General features: G+C 47.4%; 1 protein-coding gene across 2 annotated transcripts in view; it reads left to right on the top strand.

The window, feature by feature from the left end:
• The window catches only part of ESYT1 (extended synaptotagmin 1), a 133,557-nt gene extending 106,934 nt beyond the window's left edge, over positions 1-26,623 (top strand). For both annotated transcript variants that reach the window (XM_088473056.1, XM_088473055.1), the window contains exons 23-32: positions 146-241; positions 383-454; positions 1,319-1,405; positions 1,510-1,656; positions 3,856-4,025; positions 4,389-4,487; positions 8,122-8,253; positions 19,474-19,579; positions 20,244-20,293; positions 22,826-26,623. In XM_088473056.1, the coding sequence (XP_088329182.1) occupies positions 146-241; positions 383-454; positions 1,319-1,405; positions 1,510-1,656; positions 3,856-4,025; positions 4,389-4,487; positions 8,122-8,253; positions 19,474-19,579; positions 20,244-20,293; positions 22,826-22,859 (993 nt within the window). In that variant the 3' untranslated portion in view covers positions 22,860-26,623. The remainder of the gene's footprint in view (positions 1-145; positions 242-382; positions 455-1,318; positions 1,406-1,509; positions 1,657-3,855; positions 4,026-4,388; positions 4,488-8,121; positions 8,254-19,473; positions 19,580-20,243; positions 20,294-22,825) is intronic.
• Positions 26,624-26,927: the final 304 nt, after the last annotated feature.

The following is a 26,927-nucleotide window of genomic DNA, read 5'->3' as shown; positions in this document are numbered from 1 at the left end:
TGAAGCAGGCCCATTGTCCTGCAATTGTTGGCATTCTCCCATCTTCTGTCTGTCCTGTCAGCTCCCATTGTCCTCATAAAACCACTTTTATTTCCTGTCTGTGAAAATACTTTTGGTGCATGCTGTTAAACCTTTTTGTTTTTAGGTGTTGCTGTTGAACAGCCTATCTCAGCCAGCTCAGAGTGAGGAATTCTCTACTGCCCTCCTGGGCATCTATCTAGAGCGAGCCAATGACCTGCCGGTGAGACATAATGTTATTTAGTGTTATTCTGTCAGAAGCCTTTTTATTTTTAATTGTAACCCTCTGCCAAATCTTTATCGATCATTGTTATGTATCTTCCCATCTTCCTGTCCTGAGTTAATCAGCATTCTTTTAAAATAGATGAAGAAAGGAGTCAAACTCCCAGTTGCAAATGCAGAGCTAACTATGAGGAAAACTACCTACAAGACCAAGGTACTACTGCAGGGGCAGCTGTGGGACTTCTGTTGTACTCTGGGGATGGATGGTAGAGGTAATGCGCTGAAAAACATTCCATGAAGTTTACAGCAGAGTCATTTGTAAACTAGTATAAAGGGCCAACACCGTGCGTATCATTATGTCCCATGTCTGTCTGCCTAGCATATACAAGAGTGCTCTGCACCTATGTGTTCAGGATTGTGGGGGAGGGTTGGCATGTGCATTGTGACAATGCCCCATTACATTTCTGCCTGTAGCCACTTTAATACATTACCCTTTTTACTTAAACCTAAAGTATTGCACAGTCTGGCCTTATCCATGTCTCAGACTATAATCCTAAGAGTTTGAGGACCTTTGCACTGTCCTTATTACAGGTGTCACTATGGTACATTAGTAGAATTATTCCTGCCCTATATCCCTATAAATAGCAGAAGGAGTCACACTGTGAGGCCTGATCTCAGGACATGCAAATCCCATTTAAATAGCTTTTTTTTTTTACCTGGGTATAATGTGGTTCCCAGCCCACATTCAGGAAAGAATGCCCCCAATCTACCTAGTAATGCAATTAGATTATGGTATGTTTTACACTATCACAATTGATGCCATCTTGTCCAATCATGGTTTATTTCCTTGTACATATTTGTGCAAATATAAGTGCATGACCTCATGGCACTATGGACCTCATTCAGAGCCGCTCGCAAAAAGCGAGCGCTTGCTCTGAATCAGGGCGGCCACTTTTCTTTTGAAAGGCGGCCTTCTGTTAATTAATTTGCTTTGTATATGCACCATTATTGTTTGAGTTGTTGCGCTGCAGTCAGACGTTCTGACCTGATGCCTATATTTTTGCTTTGTGTCCCTTAGATCACCTTAAAGAGCAGCAATCCAGTCTGGGATGAAAGCTTCGTATTCCTCGTCAAGAACCCCCATATTGAGACTCTGCAGCTTAATGTCAGTATATGAGGGATGTTGTGCGTTTCCACTTCCATAGTTCTGGTATATATACTGTGTCTTGTGAGTCTGTGAAATCTTTAATAGTCCCTATTTCCTTAAAGGTTCAAGATGAGTCTAATAAGTCTCTAGGGACTCTCACCATCCAGCTCTCTGACCTCCTGACTGCTGAGTCCCTGACCCTTGATGGTTGGTTCCCTCTGAGTTCATCTGGAGCTAATAGTGAAGTTCTGATGAAACTGCAGATGAGGGTGAGTGGATTATCTCCCCTGCTCTGTTTCCCACTCTACTGAGAAGATCGCTACAGGTTCCTTGTAGTTACATGTACATTGTGCCAGCTCTATAGGATCAAATACTGCAGTACACTCACCTTCCACACCGATATCTTTTTAACGCCCTCCTGACAGTTTCAGAATAGTAGATGACAGAAGATGCAGTAATGTAACATGGATTGGGTGCAGGGTCAGATGCTCCAGGTGTACATAAGAACCAATGCCCAGGATCTGCTAAAATTGGAGAGGAAACTCAATTTGACATTGAATTAAAGAATTTGTATCAAAACACAAACCCTTCCTCTCCCCATGCAGAGATCCACTCTATTCCTATGTATTCAAGTGTACAGTGCTTACATTATTCTAATGCCATCGTATGAACCCACTTCTTTATTTTGGGGATGGGAGGGATGAGGGGCAGGAGGATCTAGGAAAGCAGATTGGAAAACGTCCATGGTCTAATGCATATAGATCTAGGCGACTGAGCTGCCCCACTTTTGCCATACACTGTAGCAGCCTTCATCACTATCATCAGCAATTACACTTACCGCATGCTGGGGGCAGGAGATCTGACTGACTTTGGCGTCCACAATGCATACTTGTGCCTCACAATACTGCGTAACCCTGGTTACATGATCTAAATGCACAAAACAGTTCTCTTACGTACTTTCGCATTGTTGCCACCCAAAAATGCCCATTTAGCGGCCGCAGAGATACGTAGAAGTCTGAATTGTGATATTTTGGCACAGTTGGGCATGCAGCCCATAATGCATGCACAGAAGGTCTCATTCAGACCTGCTCGCAAGCGCCGATGCGCTCGCAAGCGGGTCGATGTAGAGGCCCTGCGCACGCGCATCAGCCGCACTGCGCCTGCGCAATCCCCGGAGCGAGAGAGAAATTCTCTCGCTCCGGGGCTTACTACAAAAGGGGCGGCTGTCGATGGTGATCGACAGCTCGCACCGTTTTGTGGGCGGAAGGGGTGGCTTGCCAAACGGAGGCGTTCCCGACGGAACGCCTGCCGTTTGGGGGTGGCCCCACTGACATCACTCGTGATGTCAGTGGTGAGCTTCCGGCTCTAATAGAGCCGAAAGCTCACTGGGGCTTGCGGCAGACGAGACCCTACCACAAGGGTCTCGTCACAAGCCCCGATGGTCGCGATGGTCTTGACCATCGTGACCATCAACCTGGCCGCTCGCTAAAGCTGTGGGTGGCCACCCACAGCCTAGCGAGCGGCCAGGAGGCCGGGCTGGAAAACAGATGCGGCCGCCATCATTCAGAGCGAGTGCTCGCATTTTGCGAGCGCCTCTGAATGAGGTCCAGAGTGCGTAGAATGGTTAGGCGCAACTGAATTTGGATTGGTGTAGGGCTCAGAATCATGCCTCTGCCTGCCATCCCTCCCTGATAAATCCCAACTGTTCTCTTTTCCTCTGTCCTTCGCTTCTCCCTAGTTCACTCCTAGTTTTATTTTGTAAGCTCTCGCGTGCAGGGCCCCCCGTCCTCATGTTCATCCCTAGCAGTATCCGTGCTTCCCTTGCTCCATGTCTTTTGTTAGCGATTCTCACTTTGTGTGCCCGCTCTTCAATGGGTACAGTCTCATTGAGTGCTGACTTTTCCTCCCTGTAACTCACCTACACATGCCTATCAAATAGTGAATTTCCAAACCATCACCCATTGTCCGCGTCCTACTTAGTTTCTTGGTCATCTTACATTTAAGGTGCGTACACACTGGGTGATATTACTGAGCAACTGCACGATTAAGACATCAGTAATCGTGCAATTGCTCAGTAATCGTGCACTTTTATGTCAGAAACGACCAGCGATGCGCACTCCCGCTGGTCGTTTCCGACATTGTCCATCACCTGAACATGCAGCACAATCTGCCGATAACGACAAATTGGCACGTTCAGGAATGATGGACAGAGCCTGCACTGAACGACTGATCGTTCAGTGCAGACACTACAGGGGATCAGGAACGACTGTACGATTACGATGTAATCGTACTGTGTTTCCTGATCGCCTAGTGTGTACGCACCTTTACTGTACTATCAAGATGTGCGTTTCACTGTTACTTTGTACATTTACTATACATGCTGTGGAAACTGTGTGATGCCATAAGATTAAAAGTTGTTAATAATACATTTCTGCCTGTTATTCCTCACTTTCTTTCCCCCCCCCCAGATTCTGTCCTCTCCCAATGTCAGTCCTGAGCTCCGTTCTCTTAGTATTGCAGCCTCTGATCCCCCCAGACCTCCTAGTCCTCAGCATTTAGCATTTAACTTGGAGTCTGCACTAGAGAAGAGTGAGAGCTCTGCCGGAGAGGTGAGACAGAGGCTTCCACATACAAACAGGTGAGTACACCCAGATATACAGCTTGGCAAGACCTAACCAGTTAAGAACCTGGGGGGGGGGGTTTTTATGGGAGTAAATGTCACTTGCATGGTTTGTTGTTCTGACAAGGCAATGTTAATAGTGACCTAGAAGTGCTAGTGTACACAATATAAACTCTATGTATTAGTTACAGATTTGTCACCCATAAAGTAGTAAGACGAGGTTAGAACCAATTTCACAGCTACTAAATAGTATGTACAGGTTTAGATGCACATTGTCTATGTGTGGCACATATAAAACACCTATTATGCGGAGATGGGACTTTGCAGTGTAACACTAAATTTAATGTACTTACAAATTATTATTATTTTTTTTCTCCATAGTGATTCAGGGCCCTTAAACCCTAATATAGGCCAGCTGCATGTGACTGTGTATTACCCTGCAAAGGAAGGAAAGCTATTAGCAGTGATGCACAGCTGCAGGTAAGTTACATCTGCTATCTCTTGCCTACATGTTAATGTGCATTATACAGCCAGTAATAACTATTCCTGATATAAAAATCTTACAATTAATCTAAATATGCGACCAATATGTAGCACTTATACTTGTGTATTTCCTTATAGATTGTAAGCTTATGTGCAGGGCCCTCTTACCTCTTTCTATGGTCCGTATTCAGTTAGCCACAGAAAGTCCCAGACTTATTTTGCCTGGTGCACTTTCCGCCGCCTTCGCCTGTTTGGGACGCAAATTCGTGGCAGGTGCTTCCCCGCGTTTCTCCCTATTCAATTGCAGAATAGGTGAAAACTGTAAATTGGCGAATGCATAACAGGAGGAAAGTACTGAATAGAATGGGGGAATCAGTCTGTACCCCAAAATAAGACACTCGGACACTGAAAATCATTACAGATGTGTACTGTTAGCCTTAAAAAATCTACTTGTGTCCTTAAGTTGTGTTAAAAGCTTTCTAGAAGCTTTTTTGTAAAAGTGGTGAAGAATGATAGAAAACAGTATTTTTTTGTGGAAAATAAATAGTCCAGTCAAATTTGGGTACTTGTAAATGGGTGCTGGCATATTTTTGTGTCTCTAAAGTGCACTTTTAAAAACACAAAAGTAAAAAATCCACCTGCTGCATGCACCCGCAATCCTAAAAACATCTGCCCCATCCAAACAGCGCCCAAGAAACCTATTTCGCTAGTTTTTATCCTTGTACACCCCACACACACACACTTTTTTCATTTTTGCCCCAAAAATGAAGTGTCTTTTTTGGGGTGTTCTGAGGTAATTATTTATTTTGTGGCTGATTTGTCCTTTCGGGTCGGGGGTGGGGGGGGAGGGTCCAAAGAGTTCTGAATCACTTCCCAACATTTGCACCCCAAAGTAGAGATTTTGCACTTTTTTCCACCTGCCATTTATTGGAGATACTTTTCCGCCTGTTTCAGTGCATTGAGTTTCCACGTATGCGAAAACGTCCTGGAATTGAATTTGGAGATAAAACGCAAACACGCGAAAAAGCGGCAATAGGCAAAACTTTTTCGCGGATTACGGCTTTTCGCGTCTAATTGTATTCTGCCCATAGTTTGTTATTACCCAGTCTTGTGTTATTACTTTTTTGTTCTGAATGTAAAGTGCAATGGAATATGCTAGCGCTATATAAGTGATTGATAATAAATAAATATTTAAGCAAAGTGCTTTCAGTTAAGTTACTCTCGTCCAAAGGAGTTTTGGCTCTCGGATATTCTTCTGCTTGGCCCATCATTATCAGTATTCTTGTCTCATCCATATCTTATGGGGAAAATACAGAGTAATGCCTTACTAGTACTGGCCGGGAAAGTGGTGTGTGGTCAGGATCCGGTACAGAGAGCATATAGCAGGGATCGCACTTACACGCTATAGCTCATCTTTTATGCGCTATAGACGGTGAGGGACAAAATGACTGGGTCCCACAGGACGCACTGCTGCAGCCAGTAGGATTTGGCTGGCTCTCTCCAGCATGGACAGCTCGTCATCAAATCAGTAGTGTAGTATAGGAGAAGAAGGAAACAATGACAGCCTTTGGATACCCTCCCCATTGATTGGTGGACCGTGTCACATGCCGTCTCTGCTGAGCCAATCACAGCTCAGTAGGATCCAGGGCACGCTCATTTTTCTAATTTGCTATCAGTGGCTGAGCAGCAGCAGCGTTTTAGATAATTGAGAGCCACATCGTCACCCTGGGGCTGATCATGGCGATCAATCACCATAACACACATTTTCGGCTCCAGAGAAGTGCGGGTGGCCGCGACCCCTTTCTCCCCACAGCAGTGTGGCCATAATCTTTATTCCAGCCCATAGCAGTACTGCCACTACCGCCTTCCCCCACAGCAGTACTGCCACTACCGCCTTCCCCCACAGCAGTACTGCCACTACCGCCTTCCCCCACAGCAGTACTGCCACTACCGCCTTCCCCTACAGCAGTACTGCCACTACCGCCTTCCCCTACAGCAGTACTGCCACTACCGCCTTCCCCTACAGCAGTACTGCCACTACCGTCTTCCCCTACAGCAGTACTGCCACTACCACCTTCCCCTACAGCAGTACTGCCACTACCGCCTTCCCCTACAGCAGTACTGCCACTACCGTCTTCCCCCACAGCAGTACTGCCACTACCGCCTTCCCCTACAGCAGTACTGCCACTACCGCCTTCCCCTACAGCAGTACTGCCACTACCGCCTTCCCCTACAGCAGTACTGCCACTACTGCCTTCCCCCACAGCAGTACTGCCACTACCGCCTTCCCCCACAGCAGTACTGCCACTACCGCCTTCCCCTACAGCAGTACTGCCACTACCGCCTTCCCCTACAGCAGTACTGCCACTACCGCCTTTCCCCACAGCAGTACTGCCACTACCGCCTTCCCCCACAGTTTAAAATGCTGCAGCCACAAATATCAATGATTACTTCTGTGCCAGTAGGGATTCTGTGTGTGTAACATAGAGCTCTGCTTCATACTGTGTGTCACATAGAGCGCTGCTACATACTGTGTGTGTCACATAGAGCGCTGCTTCATACCGTGTGTGTCACATAGAGCGCTGCTTCATACCGTGTGTGTCACATAGAGCGCTGCTACATACCGTGTGTGTCACATAGAGCGCTGCTACATACCGTGTGTGTCACATAGAGCGCTGCTACATACTGTGTGTGTCACATAGAGCGCTGCTTCATACCGTGTGTGTCACATAGAGCGCTGCTACATACCGTGTGTGTCACATAGAGCGCTGCTACATACCGTGTGTGTCACATAGAGCGCTGCTTCATACCGTGTGTGTAACATAGAGCGCTGCTACATACCGTGTGTGTCACATAGAGCGCTGCTACATACTGTGTGTGTCACATAGAGCGCTGCTTCATACTGTGTGTGTCACATAGAGCGCTGCTACATACTGTGTGTGTCACATAGAGCGCTGCTTCATACTGTGTGTGTCACATAGAGCGCTGCTTCATACCGTGTGTGTCACATAGAGCGCTGCTACATACAGTGTGTGTCACATAGAGCACTGCTTCGTACCGTGTGTGTCACATAGAGCGCTGCTACATACCGTGTGTGTCACATAGAGCGCTGCTACATACCGTGTGTGTCACATAGAGCGCTGCTACATACCGTGTGTGTCACATAGAGTGCTGCTACATACCGTGTGTGTCACATAGAGCGCTGCTTCATACCGTGTGTGTCACATAGAGCGCTGCTTCATACCGTGTGTGTCACATAGAGCGCTGCTACATACTGTAGAGATATGACATAGCGGCTGTAAATGAAAGCCAGCTGCAGATTTGCCAAAGGTGAATGTTAAACCAACTAAATTTTAGTAACACAAGTTCAGGAACGTTTATAAACCTATTCCACAGGTGACTGTGTACGTGTTGCCCGTAGGAAGCAATTCCAAGGTGAGTCATGTATCGGACAAATCTCATACGAGGGCAATGGTGGTGCTACTGCTGTGGGTGGCCCCAACTTCTATATGTTGTTACTAGTAGATCAGTTTTCATAAAGGTCTCCAAATGTATAATTAAAACTGAATTTATGTACCTGTTGTTATCCATTATTTTTCTTCTGTAATAACACTTTGGTTTATTTTGTCAGAAATTTGAGTGTTGGCTCCAAGGATCTCCCTGATCCTTACCTATCTGTCATATTGATGCCTGATAAAAACCGTGCCACAAAGCGAAAGACCAGCGTGAAGAAACGGACCAGCAATCCAGAGTTCAATGAAAAGTAAGAACATACTACTGTTTTATTTACCCATGATACTAGGGGGTAAATTTACTGCAAATCCTGTCTGATCGAGGTTGCCTGAGTAGAAACTCGATTTGCATTGCTGAAACTCTCATATTTACAAAGAATCGTGATTTGCTGAGATCATGTTTTCCGATGGTGTGACCGCAGTATGTGCGAGTGTGTTAGGTGTGTAATAAACTTGTAAAATCTACGGTGTGTGTGTGCACCTGCTGGCACTTGTACTTCCATAAGTGCCAAAGGGCAGGCACGCTGGCACCTGTAGTTCCACTGTAAAAAACAATAGTATTCCAAGCTTGGGCTGACTAGCTTGGTGTGTTAATGCTTTTGGCCGGGGTGACCCGGTGAAAGGGTCCCCTGGCTGTGGCAATACACCCCGGCTAGAATTGCGTCCGGTGCTGGTTTTAAATATAGAAGGTACTCCATGCATTTTTTCCCCCCTATTTTTAAAACCAGCACTGGCTCTGGGAGCCCAGTGCTAGTTCATGCAATACAGGGGAACCCCTACTCGGTTTTTTTCCCTGTATTTTAAGAACTAGGAGCCTGGGGCTGGATATGCTTATTTTTTTTTTTTTTTTTTAACATTAACCATTTAGATCCTTATTACAGGCAGAAACATACACAGATCACACTGATCTGTGTATGTTTCTGCCAAACTCGCAGCTCAGTGGGTAGTCTAATTGAAACTTTTATTTAGATCCGAGCTTGCTTCAGTTACACCTGTGATTCTAATCACAATTCTTGGTAAATTCCAGAGTTGTATTTTTTCCATGAAAAGTCTGGCCGATAGTGTATTAATTCGTGTTTGCATTCTCACCCGAGATTTCCCGTCTTGATAGAAACAAATATTTAATAAACACAATGTTGCAACATTGTGTTTATTAAATATTTGGTTCTATCAAGCCGCACTTATGCTGCCCATCCACTAGGCGATTAAACCTAGCGATGGAGCGATAACGACGGTCGTTATCGCTCCATCGCTTGGTAATCGCCCACAAATCGGGCAGTAAAAGGTTAAAAATGACCAGCAATGGTTGTTTTTAACATCAATCATCGCCCGAACATGACGGGGATGATTGATCTGCATACACTGAACGTTCAGTGTATGCACTTCACTCCGCGGGAGACGACGGCGTCGTAATCGTGCCATCGTCCCCGCGTCGTGTAATGGATGGGCAGCTTTAGAAGAATCATTATTATAAATAATATAAATACCATCAACATCGTTAATATTAGCACCTTGAATCATTTGATTGTGTTATCCACATAGCGCTGTTTCTCTCTTTGGTTGTTCATGTACATGGGGCACCCTGATGTCTGGTAAGCGGTATAATCCCCATACTGTGTAACACACACTGCCTGTCAGATAATACAGGTATGTACATGGGGCACCCTGATGTCTGGTAAGACATATAATCACCATACTGTGCAACACACACTGCCTGTCAGATAATACAGGTATGTACATGGGGCACCTTGATATCTGGTAAGAGATATAATCCCCATACTGTGCAACACACACTGCCTGTCAGATAATACAGGTATGTACATGGGGCACCCTGATATCTGGTAAGAGATATAATCCCCATACTGTGTAACACACACTGCCTGTCAGATAATACAGGTATGTACATGGGGCACCCTGATATCTGGTAAGAGATATAATCCCCATACTGTGTAACACACACTGCCTGTCAGATAATACAGGCATGTACATGGGATACCCTGATGTCTGGTTATAGATATAATCCCCATATTGTGTAACGCACACTGCCTGTCAGATAATACAGGTATGTACATGGGGCACCCTGATGTCTGGTAAGAGATATAATCACCATACTGTGTAACACACACTGCCTGTCAGATAATACAGGTATGTACATGTGGCACCCTGATATCTGGTAAGCATTATAATCCCCATACTGTGTAACACACACTGCCTGTCAGATAATACAGGCATGTACATGGGGTACCCTGATGTCTGGTAAGAGATATAGGCCCTGATTCAGGCCCGGACGCTCTGACCAGAGCGCTCGCTCTGAATCAGGGCCCTCCTCCATTAATATGGAGCGTCCTCCTGGACGCTCGTATAGCTGTGGGTCACCACCCACAGCATATACGAGCGTGCAACAAGATTGTCGCGATGGTCTTGACCATCGCGACCATCGGACTTGCGAGTGAAACCCTGTGGTCGGGTTTCTCAACCGCAAGACCAGGAGTGATTTTGGCTCTATCAGAGCCAAAATCACTCCAACTGACATCACTACTGATGTCAGTGGGGCCGGCTTCAGACGGTAGGCGTTCCCATGGGAACGCCTCCGTCTGGCAGGCACGCCCACCAAAGGGGGCGTGCTGTCAATCAACATCGACAGCACACCCCCTTTGGTGCGAGACCGGAGCGATGGAAAGTCCTTCGCTCGCCGGGTCTCGCACATGCGCACGACGGAGCTCCCTCCGTCGTGCGCATGCGCAGTGGGGACCATCAACCCACTTGCGAGCGTACTGCCGCTCGCGAGTGGGTCTGAATGACCCCCATAATCCCCATTTCTACTTCAGGGTCCATAGGGGGTCCACAGGGTTGACCTTTGGGTATAGCTGGATCTGGATCCACGGGCACCACGCAGTTAAAGCTTTGCTGCTCCCAGGATGCACTTGGGTCCGTCCTCCTCTATACCCCGGCCACAGGCACCTCAGTTTTAGTTGGTGCCCGGCCGGAGTCGGGTCACCCTGGGCAGTGGGGCTGCATAAGCAGCCCCTAAGCTTTAATTTACATTTTTTTGCAAAAAAAAAAAAAAAAAGGAGAAGATTTTATTATTTTATTTTTTACTATCTTCAGAGCGGCAGCATAAGACTGTCCATCTGGATGTCCATGCTGCTGCTCCAACAAGCCCCGCTGGCGCTGCGACGCCGGTACTGATCTGAGAAATCAAATGCAGTCTTTCAGCCGCCGGTCTCTGGGGACAGACCGGCGGCACTAGTAGCGGCGGCGGGCTCCCCCTCTTCAGGAATACCCCGCGTGACCGCTGGCCCCCGGGGTGTAAGTACCGGCGGGGAACCGGCTTCCCCGGGGGTTTAGTACTAGCAGGGGAGGCAGCCTTCCCTGCTTTAGTGGCTCCTCCCCTCAGCCCAGCGCGCCTTCTCTCATGTGTGCTGGTGTCGCTGGGCTGTTATCTCCTGGCCACTCCTCCTCAGAGCTCTCCGGCGGCCATCTTCCCAGCCAGCATCGCAGAGCTCCCGGGCGGATACAGTGGACCAGTCCCCCTGCGTACCTCTCCCCCTGCAAAGGACAGTGTTCGCAGCGCTATAGCCCTCCCAGACACTGAATCTGGGAGGTTGATTGTAGCGGAAGGTGCAGTGAGTATAACTTCTCTGCATGGTATGTGACTTTTGCTAGTGCTGCTGTCTGTGCTTTTTCTACTTACTGTCAGCTTTTTACCTATCCCTTTCCTTCTCCTACGGCCCGCAGGTGCGTGGGGGAGGGGTGTTCTTTCTGTGTACCTCACTTATATAGATCTACGTATTTGTGAGGTCTGTCACATACAGCGGTGTGCTACTCAGTACCAGATTGTGGGCTGTTTGTGTTGCATACTTGGGAGTGCGCAGGTGTTATACGCCTTTACCTCTTTTCGGTGATACTTCTTTTATTGCAAAAGTTTTGTGTCATGTCTGATGAGGAGAAGGAGCGCTCCGTGGCTCCTGTGTTGTTTTCCTGCCGACGCTGTTCGGCAGGGGTTGACGGGGCAGATTTGTCTCAGGACGGTCTGTGCGGACGGTGCCAGCTGGTACCTGGTCCCTCTAAACCCCCAGTGGCGCAGGATCCTCCGTGGGCGATGTTTACACAAGTGCTGGCGTCGATCGCGGACCGGCTGGCGGTCCCGACTGCGGGCCCTTCTAGGGCGTTGCCCCAGCCTACCATCCCCCGTTCCCCGGGCGTGACGCGTCTGGTGCAGTCTCCTCCCGGGTCTCAGACTGTGGGTCCTTATGCGGGTTTGCCTGTGTACCAGCAATCTCCCACGGTGCCACAGCAGTCGATGGTACCGTTTCAGGGGTATCCTCAAACGGTACCCCCTCCCTGGGTGGATGTCCTCTCCAGCTCTGTTCAGAGCCTGGCGGCTTCGTCATCGGCCTTTCAAACTATGTTGCACAGTGATTTGCCCCCACGGGCGTCCAAGCGAACCGTTTCGGCTTCATTGGCGGCACAGTTTACGGACACGGACGTGTCTTCGGATTACGGGGAGATCCATGAAGACTCTGACTCGGATGCTGGGGCCCAGGAGGTGGAGGCTAAGTCCTCCATTAATGTACCGGCATTGGTTAGGGCAGTGCGGGCCATCCTTCATATAGAGGAGGATGCGCCGGCTCCCAGGTCGAAGTACCCTAATTTTAAGAAGGCCAAGGTAGCTTTGACGGTTTTTCCCCTGTCTGATCAGTTAACGGATCATATGGCAGGGGCCTGGCAGTTGCCCAGCAAGAGGTTCCAACCGCAGAAACGGTTGGTTTCAAACTATCCTTTTCCTGAGGCTCATTGCAGGAAGTGGGAAACTCCGCCTGCCATGGATTCCCACGTTACCCGCTTAATTAAAAGCGCTACGCTGCCTTTGCCGTCGATCTCGTCCCTGAAAGATCCCACGGACAGGAAAGTGGAGACTTGTTTAAAGTCTATCTACTCTCTCTCGGGGGCGGTTGCCCGTCCGTCCATGGCCATCTCTTGGGTGGCTAAGGCCATCGAGAGCTGGGCCAACGCCTTGGAGGATACCTTTCCGGAAGATGCTCCGGAGAGCCAGAGAGCGTTGATAGGACAAATGAGGGATGCGGCTTCCTACATTGGGGAAGCATCGTTAGATGCAAGCCTGCTGACCTCTCGGGTGACGGCTGCAGCTGTGTCGGCGCGTCGGTCCTTGTGGCTGAGGTCTTGGAGAGCTGACGCAGACTCCAAAAAGGGACTGGAGGCCTTACCTTTTAATGGGGAGTAGCTTTTTGGTCCAGACTTGGACAAAATTGTGGATACTCTAGCTAAGTCTAAATCAGCTTTCCTCCCTTCGGCTTCTGCACCTACCAAAGTACGGAGCTCTGCCTTTCGGTCCTTTCGGGTTCAGGGCAAGGCCAAAGGTCAGTCCTTCCCGAGGCAATCGGCGGCCAAGGCCACTTCTAAGCCCAAGAAGCAGGCCTGGAGTGCCAGGCGCCCTTCTTCCAAGCTGGAGGATAAACCTTCTGCCTGATGGGACGGGCATCCCTCTGGGGGACCCCAGAGTGGGAGGCCGGCTTCTTCTATTTGCCCAGTGCTGGAACAATACCACCACGGATGCCTGGGTTCGAGAAGTGGTCTCCCAGGGGTACGCCCTGTCTTTTCGGCACAGACCGCCCCACCAGTTTTTCTGCATGAGTCCTTCTCAGGATACGACCAAGACTTTACAGATTCAGGAAGCTATAGAGTCCTTGCTGAAAGCAGGGGTCATTGTTCCCGTTCCTCAATTACAACGAGGGACGGGGTACTATTCTTCTCTGTTTCTGGTGCAGAAGCCCAATGGTTCTCATTGCCCTATCCTCAACTTGAAGTCTCTGAACAAATTCCTCAGAGTTCCCAAGTTCAGGATGGAAACGTTATGCTCCATCATTCTGGCGATGGAACCGGGGGATTACATGGTGTCCCTGGATATCCAGGACGCCTACCTCCATGTTCCGATAGCACCTTCGCACCAGCGGTATCTGAGGTTCGCTATCCTTCAACATCATTTTCAGTTCCGGGCGCTACCCTTTGGCCTCTCCACGGCACCGAGGGTGTTCACGAAGATTATGGCAGTCATGGCCGCACATCTTCGGAACCAGAATGTACGGCTGCTGACGTATCTGGACGATCTCCTGTTGCTGGCGAGCTCCCCGGAGGTACTGCTTCAACATCTCCACCTGACGATCGCTTGCCTGCAGGCACACGGGTGGGTGATAAATTGGAAAAAGTCCTCCCTGATTCCATCACAGCGGATGGTTCATTTGGGAGCCCTGCTGGATTCTCCTCAGCAACGGATTTTCCTGACTCCGGAGAAGGTCTCCTCCCTGCAGCTGCGGATACACAGTTGCCTGAGCAGTTGCCGCCTGTCGGTCCATTCGGCTATGAGAGTTCTGGGGTCCATGGTGTCGACATTCGACATGGTGGAATTTGCCCAGTTCCATTCCCGGCCCCTGCAGGGGCTGATTCTATCGGAATGGAACGGGTTACCTCACCGGATCCGCTCTCAGATGCTGGTGTTGTCCCCGGAGGTTCGGCAGTCTTTGGCTTGGTGGCTTCAGACAGCGCATCTGGTCGAGGGGCGCCCCTTTTGGATCCCGGACTGGGTCCTGCTTACGACGGATGCCAGTCTCCGGGGTTGGGGGGCAGTGACCGGCTCATTATCGCTTCAGGGTCGTTGGTCCGCGGAAGAATCACTTCTCCCCATCAACATCCTGGAACTGCGGGCAGTATACAGGGCCCTGCAGTCGTCCGGCCCCGCTCTTCACGGAAGGGCGGTTCAGGTGCAGTCCGACAACGCCACCACGGTGGCGTACATCAACCACCAAGGGGGAACTCGCAGTCAGGCAGCAATGTCGGAGGTGTCTCGCATTCTTGCTTGGGCGGAGTGTCACATTCCAGCGATCTCGGCAGTCTTCATTCCCGGAGTCCTCAATTGGGAGGCGGACTTCCTCAGCCATCACGATGTGCATCCCGGGGAATAGTCGCTTCACCCAGAGGTGTTTCAGCTACTCGTGGACAGATGGGGGCTGCCGGAGCTGGACTTGATGGCCTCCCGTCACAATCACAAGTTGCCCGTTTACGGGTCAAGGACAAGAGACGCAGGCGCCTGTCTGGTAGACGCACTGTCGGTGAAATGGACGTTTCACCTGGCGTATCTGTTTCCTCCGATATCCCTGCTTCCTCGGGTTCTGCGGAAATTCAAGCAGGACGGCGGAACGCTCGTGCTGGACGCTCCGTACCTTCTTCCTTAGCGTCGGGACCTGTTGTCTCAAGGGCCCTGCCTTTACCCGGATCTGGGTCGGCTGTCTTTGACGGCGTGGCTCTTGAGACAGCCGTCTTGAGGTCTAGGGGTTTCTCCAGTTCGGTCATTGGTACCATGCTTAGGGCACGCAAGACTGCTTCCGCGCGGATTTACCACAGGGTGTGGCGCACTTATTTTCAGTGGTGTGAATCCAGAAACTATGATCCGCAGGTGTTCCGGGTTTCCAGAATCTTGGAGTTTCTTCAATCGGGTTTGGACCTCGGCTTACGCCTGGCCTCTCTGAAGGTTCATGTGTCTGCTTTGTCCGTGTGGTTTCAGCGACGGATTGCTACACTGCCAGATGTTCACACCTTTTTCCAAGGTGTTCTCAGGATCCAGCCTCCCTTCGTGCCTCCGGTGGCTCCTTGGGACTTGGCGGTGGTACTACGGGTCTTGCAGGGTACTCCTTTTGAGCCGCTTGAGTCGGTGGAGCTCAAGTGGCTGACGTTTAAGACCGTTTTTCTCCTGGCTATTGCTTCTGCCAGGAGGGTGTCAGAATTGGGGGCGCTTTCCTGTCGCCCTCCTTTTCTGATTTTTCACCAGGACAGAGCGGTGCTCCGCACTCGTCCTGAGTTTTTGCCCAAAGTGGTCTCAAAGTTCCACATTAATCAGGAACTTGTTGTGCCAGCTTTTCAATCACCTGATCTTTCAGCTGGTGAGGCTTCCTTAGATGTAGTCCGGGCACTTAGAATCTATGTGGACCGGACTGCTTCGGTTAGGAAGTCGGATTCTTTGTTTGTCCTCTTCGGTTTTCACAAGAGGGGTTGGCCTGCCAACAAGCAAAGGTTAGCCCGTTGGCTTCGTTCCGTTATTTGTGAGGCTTATGCACAGGAGGGTTTACCTGTGCCAGCCTCTGTTAAGGCTCATTCCACTCGTTCTGTGGGTCCCTCTTGGGCTGCTAGACGTGGCGCCTCCGCTGTTCAGCTGTGTAAGGCGGCCACTTGGTCTTCAATTCAAACGTTTTTGAGGTTCTATGCGTTTGACACCTTCGCCTCTCAGGATGCATCCTTTGGGCGCCGGGTACTCCTTTCAGCACAGGAGCGTCCCCGCCCTTAGTTGAACTGCTTTGGGACATCCCCAAGGTCAACCCTGTGGACCCCCTATGGACCCTGAAGTAGAAAACAAGAGATATGCTAAGAACTTACCTTTGTTATCTCTGTTTCTACGAAGTCCATAGGGTCCACAGGGCGCCCGCCCTGACGCACCTGGCTTCAAATGGGCTGTGTGGCTGGTCACCGGTTTTCCGTCTCCCATTTCTGTGAGTATGGTTTCTTGTGTGTTCCAGTCTTCCTTCTCTCTGTTTAGTCTCCTCCTCCGGCCTTAGCTGCTTACCAACTGAGGTGCCTGTGGCCGGGGGCGGGGTATAGAGGAGGACGGACCCAAGTGCATCCTGGGAGCAGCAAAGCTTTAACTGCGTGGTGCCCGTGGATCCAGATCCAGCTATACCCCAAGGTCAACCCTGTGGACCCTATGGACTTCGTAGAAACAGAGATAACAAAGGTAAGCTCTTACCATATCTCTTGTTATTGTGTAACACACACTGCCTGTCAGATAATACAGGTATGTACATGGGGTACCCTGATGTCTGGTTAGAGATATAGGACCTCATTCAGAGTCGGTCGTTGCGGCCGCACGGTCGTATGGTAAAAGGGGCCGGATATGCAAATGAAGCGCTCGCAAGTTGCGTCGTTAAGATGGGATCGTTAGCTGGACGAGCGAGGGGAGGATGCGGCTGTAAGACTAAATATACGCCCCTTTCTCGTTCCCATTACACGTCATCTCCGGGAATATAAGGATTAATCGAGACCATCGGAGCTGGTCGTAGAGCTTAAGGTTGACCATACCCTCTCTTAAGCACTACGATCAAGTCAGTGTAAAAACCTCACATGTGTCATGACACTACTTAGTTAATTATGCACTCCCATAAAACCCCGTTTGCATAGTCAGGCACGCCTGCGTTCGGATCTCCACTCCCCCGATCACAAGCACCTTCCCCTGTTACCACCCACAAACGCCTCATCCTGTCACTCAAACTAACGACTTGGCTGTGTTCAAGGAGAGCGCAATTTCTGATCGTAATAGCTAGTTTGCGCACGCGCATTGCGAATTTTACGCATGCGCAGTTAGCGAACATCGGTGGTGTATGACCGTGCGGCCGCAACGACCGACTCTGAATGAGGGCCATAATCCCCATATTGTGTAACACACACTGCATGTCAGATAATACAGGTATGTACATGGGGCACCCTGATGTCTGGTAAGAGATATAATCACCATACTGTGTAACACACACTGCCTGTCAGATAATACAGGTATGTACATGGGGCACCCTGATGTCTGGTTAGAGGTATAATCCCCATACTGTGTAACACACACTGCCTGTCAGATAATACAGGTATGTACATGGGGCACCCTGATGTCTGGTTAGAGATATAATCCCCATATTGTGTAACACACACTGCCTGTCAGATAATACAGGTATGTACATGGGGTACCCTGATGTCTGGTTAGAGATATAATCCCCATATTGTGTAACACACACTGCCTGTCAGATAATACAGGTATGTACATGGGGTACCCTGATGTCTGGTTAGAGATATAGGCCCTCATTCAGACCCACTCGCGAGTGGCTGTCCGCTCGCAAGTGGGTCGATGGTCCCCACTGCGCATGCGCACGACGGAGGGAGCTCCGTCGTGCGCATGCGCGAGACCCGACGAGCGAAGGACTTTCCCTCGCTCGTTGTGTCTCATCAAAGGGGGCGTGCTGTCGATGGTGACTGACAGCACGCCCCCTTTGGTGGGCGTGCCGGGGGCGTGCCTGCCAGACGTAGGCGTTCCCAAGGGAATGCCTACCGTCTGAAGCCGGCCCCACTGACATCACTAGTGATGTCAGTGGGAGTGATTTTGGCTCTGATAGAGCCAAAATCACTCCAGGCCTTGCGGTTGAAAAACCCAACCGCATGCTTTTGCTCGCAGTTTCGATGGTCGCGATGGTCAAGACCATCGCGACCATCATCCTGCACGCTCGTATATGCTGTGGGTGGTGACCCACAGCTATACGAGCGTCCAGGAGGACGCTCCATATTAATGGAGGTGGGCCCTGATTCAGAGCGAGCGCTCTGGTCAGAGCGTCCGGCTCTGAATCAGGGCCATAATCCCCATATTGTGTAACGCACACTGCCTGTCAGATAATACAGATATGTACATGGGGCACCCTGATGTCAGGTAAGAGATATAATCACCATACTGTGTAACACACACTGCCTGTCAAATAATACAGGTATGTACATGGGGCACCCTGATGTCTGGTTAGAGATATAATCCCCATATAGTATAACACACACTGCCTGTCAGATAATACAGGTATGTACATGGGCACCCTGATGTCTGGTAAGAAATATAATCCCCATATTGTGTAACACACACTGCCTGTCAGATAATACAGGTATGTACATGGGGTACCCTGATGTCTGGTTAGAGATATAATCCCTATATTGTGTAACACACACTGCCTGTCAGATAATACAGATATGTACATGGGGTACCCTGATGTCTGGTTAGAGATATAATCCCCATATTGTGTAACACACACTGCCTGTCAGATAATACAGGTATGTACATGGGGCACCCTGATGTCTGGTAAGCGGTATAATCCCCATATTGTGTAACACACACTGCATGTCAGATAATACAGGTATGTACATGGGGCACCCTGATGTCTGGTTAGAGATATAATCCCCATATTGTGTAACACACACTGCCTGTCAGATAATACAGGTATGTACATGGGGTACCCTGATGTCTGGTTAGAGGTATAATCCCCATATTGTGTAACACACACTGCCTGTCAGATAATACAGGCATGTACATGGGGCACCCTGATGTCTGGTAAATGGTATAATCCCCATATTGTGTAACACACACTGCCTGTCAGATAATACAGGCATGTACATGGGGCACCCTGATGTCTGGTAAATGGTATAATCCCCATATTGTGTAACACACACTACCTGTCAGATAATACATCTTGGGTAAGGCATATGACAACCACAGGTAAAAGTACGATTGCAGCACAGTTTTAGCTAGTTACAGGAGGATTTCTATTACATCTACACTAGGTTTGAGTAGTGCTCTGCTTGTGCCCACTGAGACCTATGTCTTGTGTTTGCAGACTAGAGTGGGAAATTCCACTAGAAGACGTAACAAAGAGGAAGCTGGAAATCTGTGTGAAAAACAGCGTGTCCTTCATGTCGCGGGAGAAGGAGCTGATCGGAAAGGTAGCGCTCATGAAATTGCACGAGGCTGGGCAGATCACTAGTTCTTCTGGATAATACATCACAAATAATGCCGATTATAATGTGCAATGCAACACGCTGCCGCCAGAGGGCAGATTAGATTAATCGTGTTTCTATCTGAGCCTCGCGCTGCGTACAATGCGGGTCATTTCGGGAAGGAAACCTCACTCATTTTTGCTCACAGCTCTATGGAGTGCTAGCAGAAGGTGTGAGGGTAGCCTGCCGAGATATCCCGCTTTATGGTAGCGCGTGAGATTCTGGGGTAGCCTTTTGGCTGATTGAATGTGCCCCAAAGTTCATCTAGTCCACAGTTATCAGATAATATAAAAGGAAGTATGCTTACATAAACATTTAGTTTTAATTTGGATTCTTTCATATAATAAACTAGTCACTTACATTTCTCCCAGTTTATTTTAGTTAGTCTAGTTTTATATTTCCTACATGAATTCCTGTGGACCGTTTGAATAGGTAACGTGGTAGAGACTTGTGTAAGCGCATGCACAGTGGCCTGTGAGCTGATATGTACTAACATCAGACAGGTGTCTCGTATAAATGAAGGGTACTTTAGAAAGATAAGGGGACAGCAGCAAATGGGATGCATGATGCAGCAGTGATACTGATCGAGCCCATCCACTTCTTCTTACAGGTTATTATTGACCTTTCTCAGGTGGACTTGTCTAAAGGACTGAACCAATGGTGAGTTTCCCGATACTGTCTCACAATAAACATTAAATCACCTAATAAAGCAACTTAATGATATATAGTCATCCACCAAATAAAACAGAGCTCCTTCTCTCCTAGAAACAGAGTATCATCATCGGGTACCTCCAATCTGCCCATTATACTTATTAATGGTTTAGTCAGATCAGACCTCTGTTTGTCCCGAGTATGTTTTGGTATATTTATGGTCATATATTCCTATTACTTCTGCAGGGAGTTTGTCATTACAGTTGCTATGATCTAGAAATGTTGATCTGGTGTCAGTGGGCTGTGTGAGTGTCCATAGATAACACATGTCAGTTTTGTGTAAGCTGTGTAGTGGAGAGGTGATTGGGTAGCATTAGCTAATGGATGTTACGTGGGTGATCCAGGAATATGACAAGCTGCCTGAAGAGGAGTTTTTTCAGGAAAGGTTTGGAGGCTAGAAGAAATTTTTCTTGTTCGGGGGAGAGAATCCCACAGAGTGGGTGCAGCCAAAAAGAAAGTCATGTGATCAGGAATGGGAGCAGATAATGCGTGTGGATGAGAGATGTAGATATTGCCCAGAGTGAAGGGGTTGAACTGGGAGATATTTTGAGATGAGCAAAGGGATGTAGGTTGGTGCAGTGTTTTATAATGAGATTGTGAAAATGGTAAATGAGGAGCAGCAGTAGCAGAAGTATTGCAGGGAAGATCAGCGTAGCCACTGCATTCAGAATTGATTGTAAATGTCTGTTTAGGGGAAGATCAGAAAGGAGACTATTGCAGTAATTCATGTGTGAGATAATGAGCGCATGTATTAAAAGTTTCTGCAGTTGCTTGAGTGGGAAATGTGCATATTCTAGATCTGTTTCTTAGATGTATGTAACATGAGATGGCTGCAGACTGAATGGGGGGAGAAAGACGGTTCTGAGCCGAGAATGACACCTAGGCAGCGGCTTGTGGGGTGGATTTTATTGTCGTGTTGTCAGCAGAGGATGTAGTCAGCATCCCGGCATGTGGGATGCCGTCGGTCAAAATACCGGAGCCGGCATTCCGAAGGTAAGTATCGGGGGTTAGGTTTAGGGGGAGGGTTGGGGTGCAGGGAGTGGGTGGTTAGGTTTAGGCACTCCGGGGGAGGGTTTAGTGTTAGGAGCCACAGGGAGGGATAAGGGTTAGCGGTAGGGACCTTACCTTGTAGTGTCGGGATTCTGACTGTCCAGATGCTGCTGTCTTTATTCTGACCGTCTGGATCCCATACCCAGCCCATCAGTAGATATAGAGATGTCAGGTCATCTCTATCCGTGTGGGCTGGATCATGTCTTTTTGTGACACGGAAGTTGCCTATACACACACATTGGGGCTGAGACCGCTTTAGTGTCTTTTTCCGTAGTCACGTCTTCAACTTTATGCTAATTTCTGACTGTGCCAGGGCTGGGACGCCTACTTTCTGCATCTTCAGACGCTGTAATACCGCTTGGTGCGTCTTTAGAGGTCACCATCAGTCTCACAATCGAACCTTGCACCAGCCCTATGGCAGGTGCAGATTTTCCATCATTTTAAATCAGGGACAGACTGGCAATCCGCATACCCGCAAAAGGGGCATGGCCTCACTGCGGCGTGCCACAAGTCACGGGGCGGCACGCCCCCGTCTTTCAGTATCCTGGCCGAGCAGACCACCAGGAGGCGGAGCTGTTCGGCTAGGGTTTGACGCCGGATCGGCCCATCTGGCCAGCGGCCCTTCTGTAATTTGCCAGAAGTGCCAGATGGGCAGTCCGGCCCAGGCTTAGATTTATATTACAGAAATGAGTGCTTTTAAAACTAGAGTATATTTAGCTTATGAAGAATGACACCATCTTGATATCCAGAAATGTAGTTCTGAATGCTGTTATATTCCCTATTATACTCTCCCAGGAACAAATGTTTACTCATAAACTCCCCGTTTGTCTGCTTGCCAACAGCCCCTGGTGCTGTGCCAGGGCAACTGGAGCCTGTGTAGATTAGATGCCAGTCTAGCTCTTATTGAATTACTGTCAGGTATATGTCATCTGGATGTAAAGTAATACCCTGCTCACAGACACCAGCAGGGATATTTTATGCCCTTGTATCTGTATAACTATGATTAGGAGATACTTATAATGACTGTATAATTGGAGGGGAACATGACATTGGAAGGATCTAAATATATATATATTTTTATGTTGTTTTGTGTTGTTCACAAGACATTATCCTGGTCCAGGCAGACTCCCCAGAGCTAAAGCTAGAGTTACTAAGCAGGGACACAAGGTAATGTGACGTTACTGGTACAAAAATATAAAGACCCCATTTCCCTAGAAGCCATGTCCAATCTTTATGGCTACAGAAACACCCACGTACCAAGTAGCCTCCATCCTTGCACATCATTATTGTATATACAGTGCTTTCATCCTGAATGCCTAACTAATCCCCTGTGATTTTGGGCCCCATAACTGTGGAATACTATAGGTAATGGGTACTGATTGCTGTGATAAAAACCCATCACCTATCTCTAACTTACTGATTTTATGACAGGTACGACCTGAAGAGTGAGGCGACAAGTGTCTAAACATCATCTGTGAGGATAGGATGAGACATTGGTCACCCTCAGGAGAAGGTACCCGCAGAACCTTTAACTGCTTCTGTCTCGTCCAGTCTCCTGAACACTGAGCTTAGCCAAGGAATAGGGCGATGTCTCAAGGAAAATAATAGTTCTTAATAAAAACCAGGCACATTCCTGGGTCCTGATATCCTTTGGGACCACTGTGTTGCCTGACACTGCTGGTATCAGAAGGGTAAATGACATGGACTGCAGCACTCTGACACTGAAAGTCAGTGCTGTGCCTGCTTTGCTGTTCCTCCATGTAAAGCCAATGTCTGCTTTTATTTAAAAAAAAATGTAAAAACCATGCATGTGAATATCCGTACCGGAATGCTTCTCTGTAGTATCATCCATAGACACTGATACCTAGGGCAATGGTTTCCAGTTCAGTAACTCCGTCTTGTCATGATTTATTCATTTTGAACCACTTTCAAAGAGGAATACATCATCTCTAAGGGCGGTGTCACACGAGCCTCTACCAGCTTTGCAAGTGCTCATACCTAATTTTAACAGTGTTTTTATCACAACTGGAAAGGTGCAGTGCTTTCCATTTCTCAGATTATAATGAGCACTCCAAATGCTCTGTGTGACCGGGCCTGCTCAATTACAGTGTACTTATTCAAAACCCTGCTGCTGGCCACTGCAGTATTTAAAGTGGACATGTGACATCATCGCTATTTAAGCAAATCATTCCAGTTTAAAGTGCTCAGACACTGTACCTTACATGCAGAGTGAAAGGTACCCCTGTGACACCACCTTTATAACAGCATCTCCAGAGATGTCAAATTTAATAGGTCAATGTGTCCCTTTTATATTTACCGGTTATGCCCACTGCTGCATAATGTTTTATTACCAGCCTTTTCTGTTTTTATGCAAATGTTTTTAGTTTTATATGAATGAATATGTTCTCTCTTAGACTCTCTTTTTTTTTTTTTTTATTTGCACAAAGTAAGATAAAGCTTATGGAAATGAAAGTCCCAACAAGTGCTGCCAGCGTTTGGCTGGTGACATGCTGGGACTTGTAGTTACAGCAACCAGTTGTTTAAGCCTGCATATTTCATTTGTTTTGTTTTTATGGGAATAAAATGTAACAAATTACTTGAGTCTCTATTGTCTCTAAAATTTCCCCAAAGCATAATACAACCGTTAGATGTTCTACTGCAGAGCAGTACAATCGCACCACAATACCTTCAGCTGGCTTGGCCACAGCAAATGCTTTTAGTACATTTGTTGTAGGGTACAACACAAAAGCTTTGGCAAAATGAAAATGTTTGCTGTCTGTCATTTATTTAACAGTTCCAATAGAGAAATTACAGATTGTAACAATTTGTTGATTAATTGGTGGAGACGGTCCTTTTGGTGCATACACACGGTCATATTTTTCCTTCAGATATGAACGATAACGATTTAAAAATCGTTCAGTCGTTAATATCTGAAGGAAAATCTGACATATCTGACATATCTGACATGCCTGGACGATGAACGATGCGCGTTCCCGTTTGTCAGATAACGATATCTGACATCTGATGTGTTTGCAGTCAGACTTGGACGATTCCATTCATTTTAATGCAGTCAAAAATCGTTCAAATCGTTCAAAACTTTGGTAAAATCGTTCAAATCGTTCATCTGACAAATCTGACCGTGTGTATGCTCCATTACACTGCAAACATTGGCCTGCATCTCGTTGCTAGCTGAATCTCCTCTTTTGTACTTTTATATTAATATTTTGTGCCTTTGGTGTCTCTAGTGCTAACTTTGCTTGTGGGAAATCATGTTCTTCATGCAGGCCATGAGGCAACTGAAGTTACATGTGTATATAAGTAATAAGTATTGGCTCAAAGTGACATGATTTGCTGGCTCCTGATCATACAGTACTCCTGATTTATTCTTCTCCTGATCATACAGTACTCCTGATTTATTCTTCTCCTGATCATACAGTACTCCTGATTTAGTCTTCTCCTGATTATACAGTACTCCTGATTTAGTCTTCTCCTGATTATACAGTACTCCTGATTTATTCTTCTCCTGATTATACAGTACTCCTGATTTAGTCTTCTCCTGATTATACTCCTGATTTCTTATTCTCCTGACCATACAGTACTCCTGATTTAGTCTTCTCCTGATTATACTCCTGATTTCTTATTCTCCTGACCATACAGTACTCCTGATTTATTATTCTCCTGATTATACTCCTGATTTTTTATTCTCCCATTTATACTCCTGATTTATTAATCTCCTGATCATACAGTACTCCTGATTTATTATACTCCTGATTTAGTCTTCTCCTGATTATACTCCTGATTTAGGGCCTGATTCAGACCCACTCGCGAGCGGCTGTCCGCTCGCAAGTGGGTCGATGGTCTGCACTGAGCATGCGCACGACGGAGGGAGCTCCGTCGTGCGCATGCGCCAGACGCGACGAGCGAAGGACTTTCCTTCGCTCGTTGTGTCTGATCAAAGGGGGCGTGCTGTCGATGTTGATTGACAGCATGCCCCCTTTGGTGGGCGTGCCGGGGGCGTGCCTCCCTGACGGGGGCGTTCCCAAGGGAACGCCTACCGTCAGAAGCCGGCCCACTGACATCACTAGTGATGTCAGTGGGAGTGATTTTGGCTCTGATAGAGCCAAAATCACTCCGGGCCTTGCGGTTGAAAACCTCAACCGCAGGCTCCGGCTCGCAGTGGCGATGGTCGCTATGGTCAAGACCATCGCGGCCATCAAACTGCACGCTCGTATAGGCTGTGGGTGGTGACCCACAGCTATACGAGCGTCCAGGAGGACGCTCCATAATTATGGAGGGCGGCCCTCATTCAGAGCGTGCGCTCTGCTCAGAGCGTACGGCTCTGAATGAGGGCCTTAGTCTTCTCCTGATTATACAGTACTCCTGATTTATTCTTCTCCTGATTATACAGTACTCCTGATTTAGTCTTCTCCTGATTATACTCCTGATTTCTTATTCTCCTGACCATACAGTACTCCTGATTTATTATTCTCCTGATCATACAGTACTCCTGATTTATTATACTCCTGATTTATTCTTCTCCTGATTATACTCCTGATTTTTTATTCTCCCATTTATACTCCTGATTTATTATACTCCTGATTTATTCTTCTCCTGATTATACTCCTGATTTTTTATTCTCCCATTTATACTCCTGATTTATTATACTCCTGATTTATTCTTCTCCTGATTATACTCCTGATTTTTTATTCTCCCATTTATACTCCTGATTTATTATACTCCTGATTTATTATTCTCCCAATTATTCTCCTGATTTCTTATTCTTCTGACCATACAGTACTGCTGATTTAATACTCTCCTGATTTAATATTCTCCCAGTTATAGTCCTGATCATACCCCCTGATTTATTATTCTCCTGACTACATTCGTCCATGAGCAGCCATTTGTCTGAAATACTTAGTGGCTTGTCACTGATAATCAAGAACTGTGAGTTATATCATGCTTTGTCTATTTTCAGTAGTTTGCAAATTTGAGGACATCAAAAGAAGCCAAAACTATTGCTTTTATTTTTTTTTTTATATTTGCATTTGATATTTCTAAAATAATATTTTAAAATGTTGTTGTGACAAGCACTGTATTGTATTGTATTGTATTGTATTGCACTGCCTCTACCCTACTGTGTGCTTGAACATTATTTGCTTATTCTACTAGCAAAGAATTATTGTGTTCTGGACCAGTATTATTGTTATGCAATAAAATGTTCGCTCTGTTTCCCTGTGAAATTTATTTCTAGCAATGAACCAATATAATGTAACTAGTAATTTGAACCCAGCATATGTGTAGTTTAGAAGCATAATAAACAAAACAAGTTATACAAGTGGCCGTATCCTGTTGACTCAATAGTAAGACTAAAGTTACTGTCTCTAATGGGAGCATGTAAAACAGGAATGAACAGAGAGTCACATATACAGGAATTACCTTTTGTAATGCTGGACATACACTGCCCGATAAAATGCCTGACAGACCGACAGACATTTTATCTGACAGCAGATATAACGGACATATACTGTGACAT

This window comes from Taudactylus pleione, unplaced genomic scaffold (assembly GCF_031769625.1).
Source record: "Taudactylus pleione unplaced genomic scaffold, aTauple2 ptg000130l, whole genome shotgun sequence".
Taxonomy (NCBI): domain Eukaryota; kingdom Metazoa; phylum Chordata; class Amphibia; order Anura; family Myobatrachidae; genus Taudactylus; species Taudactylus pleione.
Note: the sequence above shows the minus strand (reverse complement) of the source record. Positions and strands in the feature narration are given on the sequence as shown.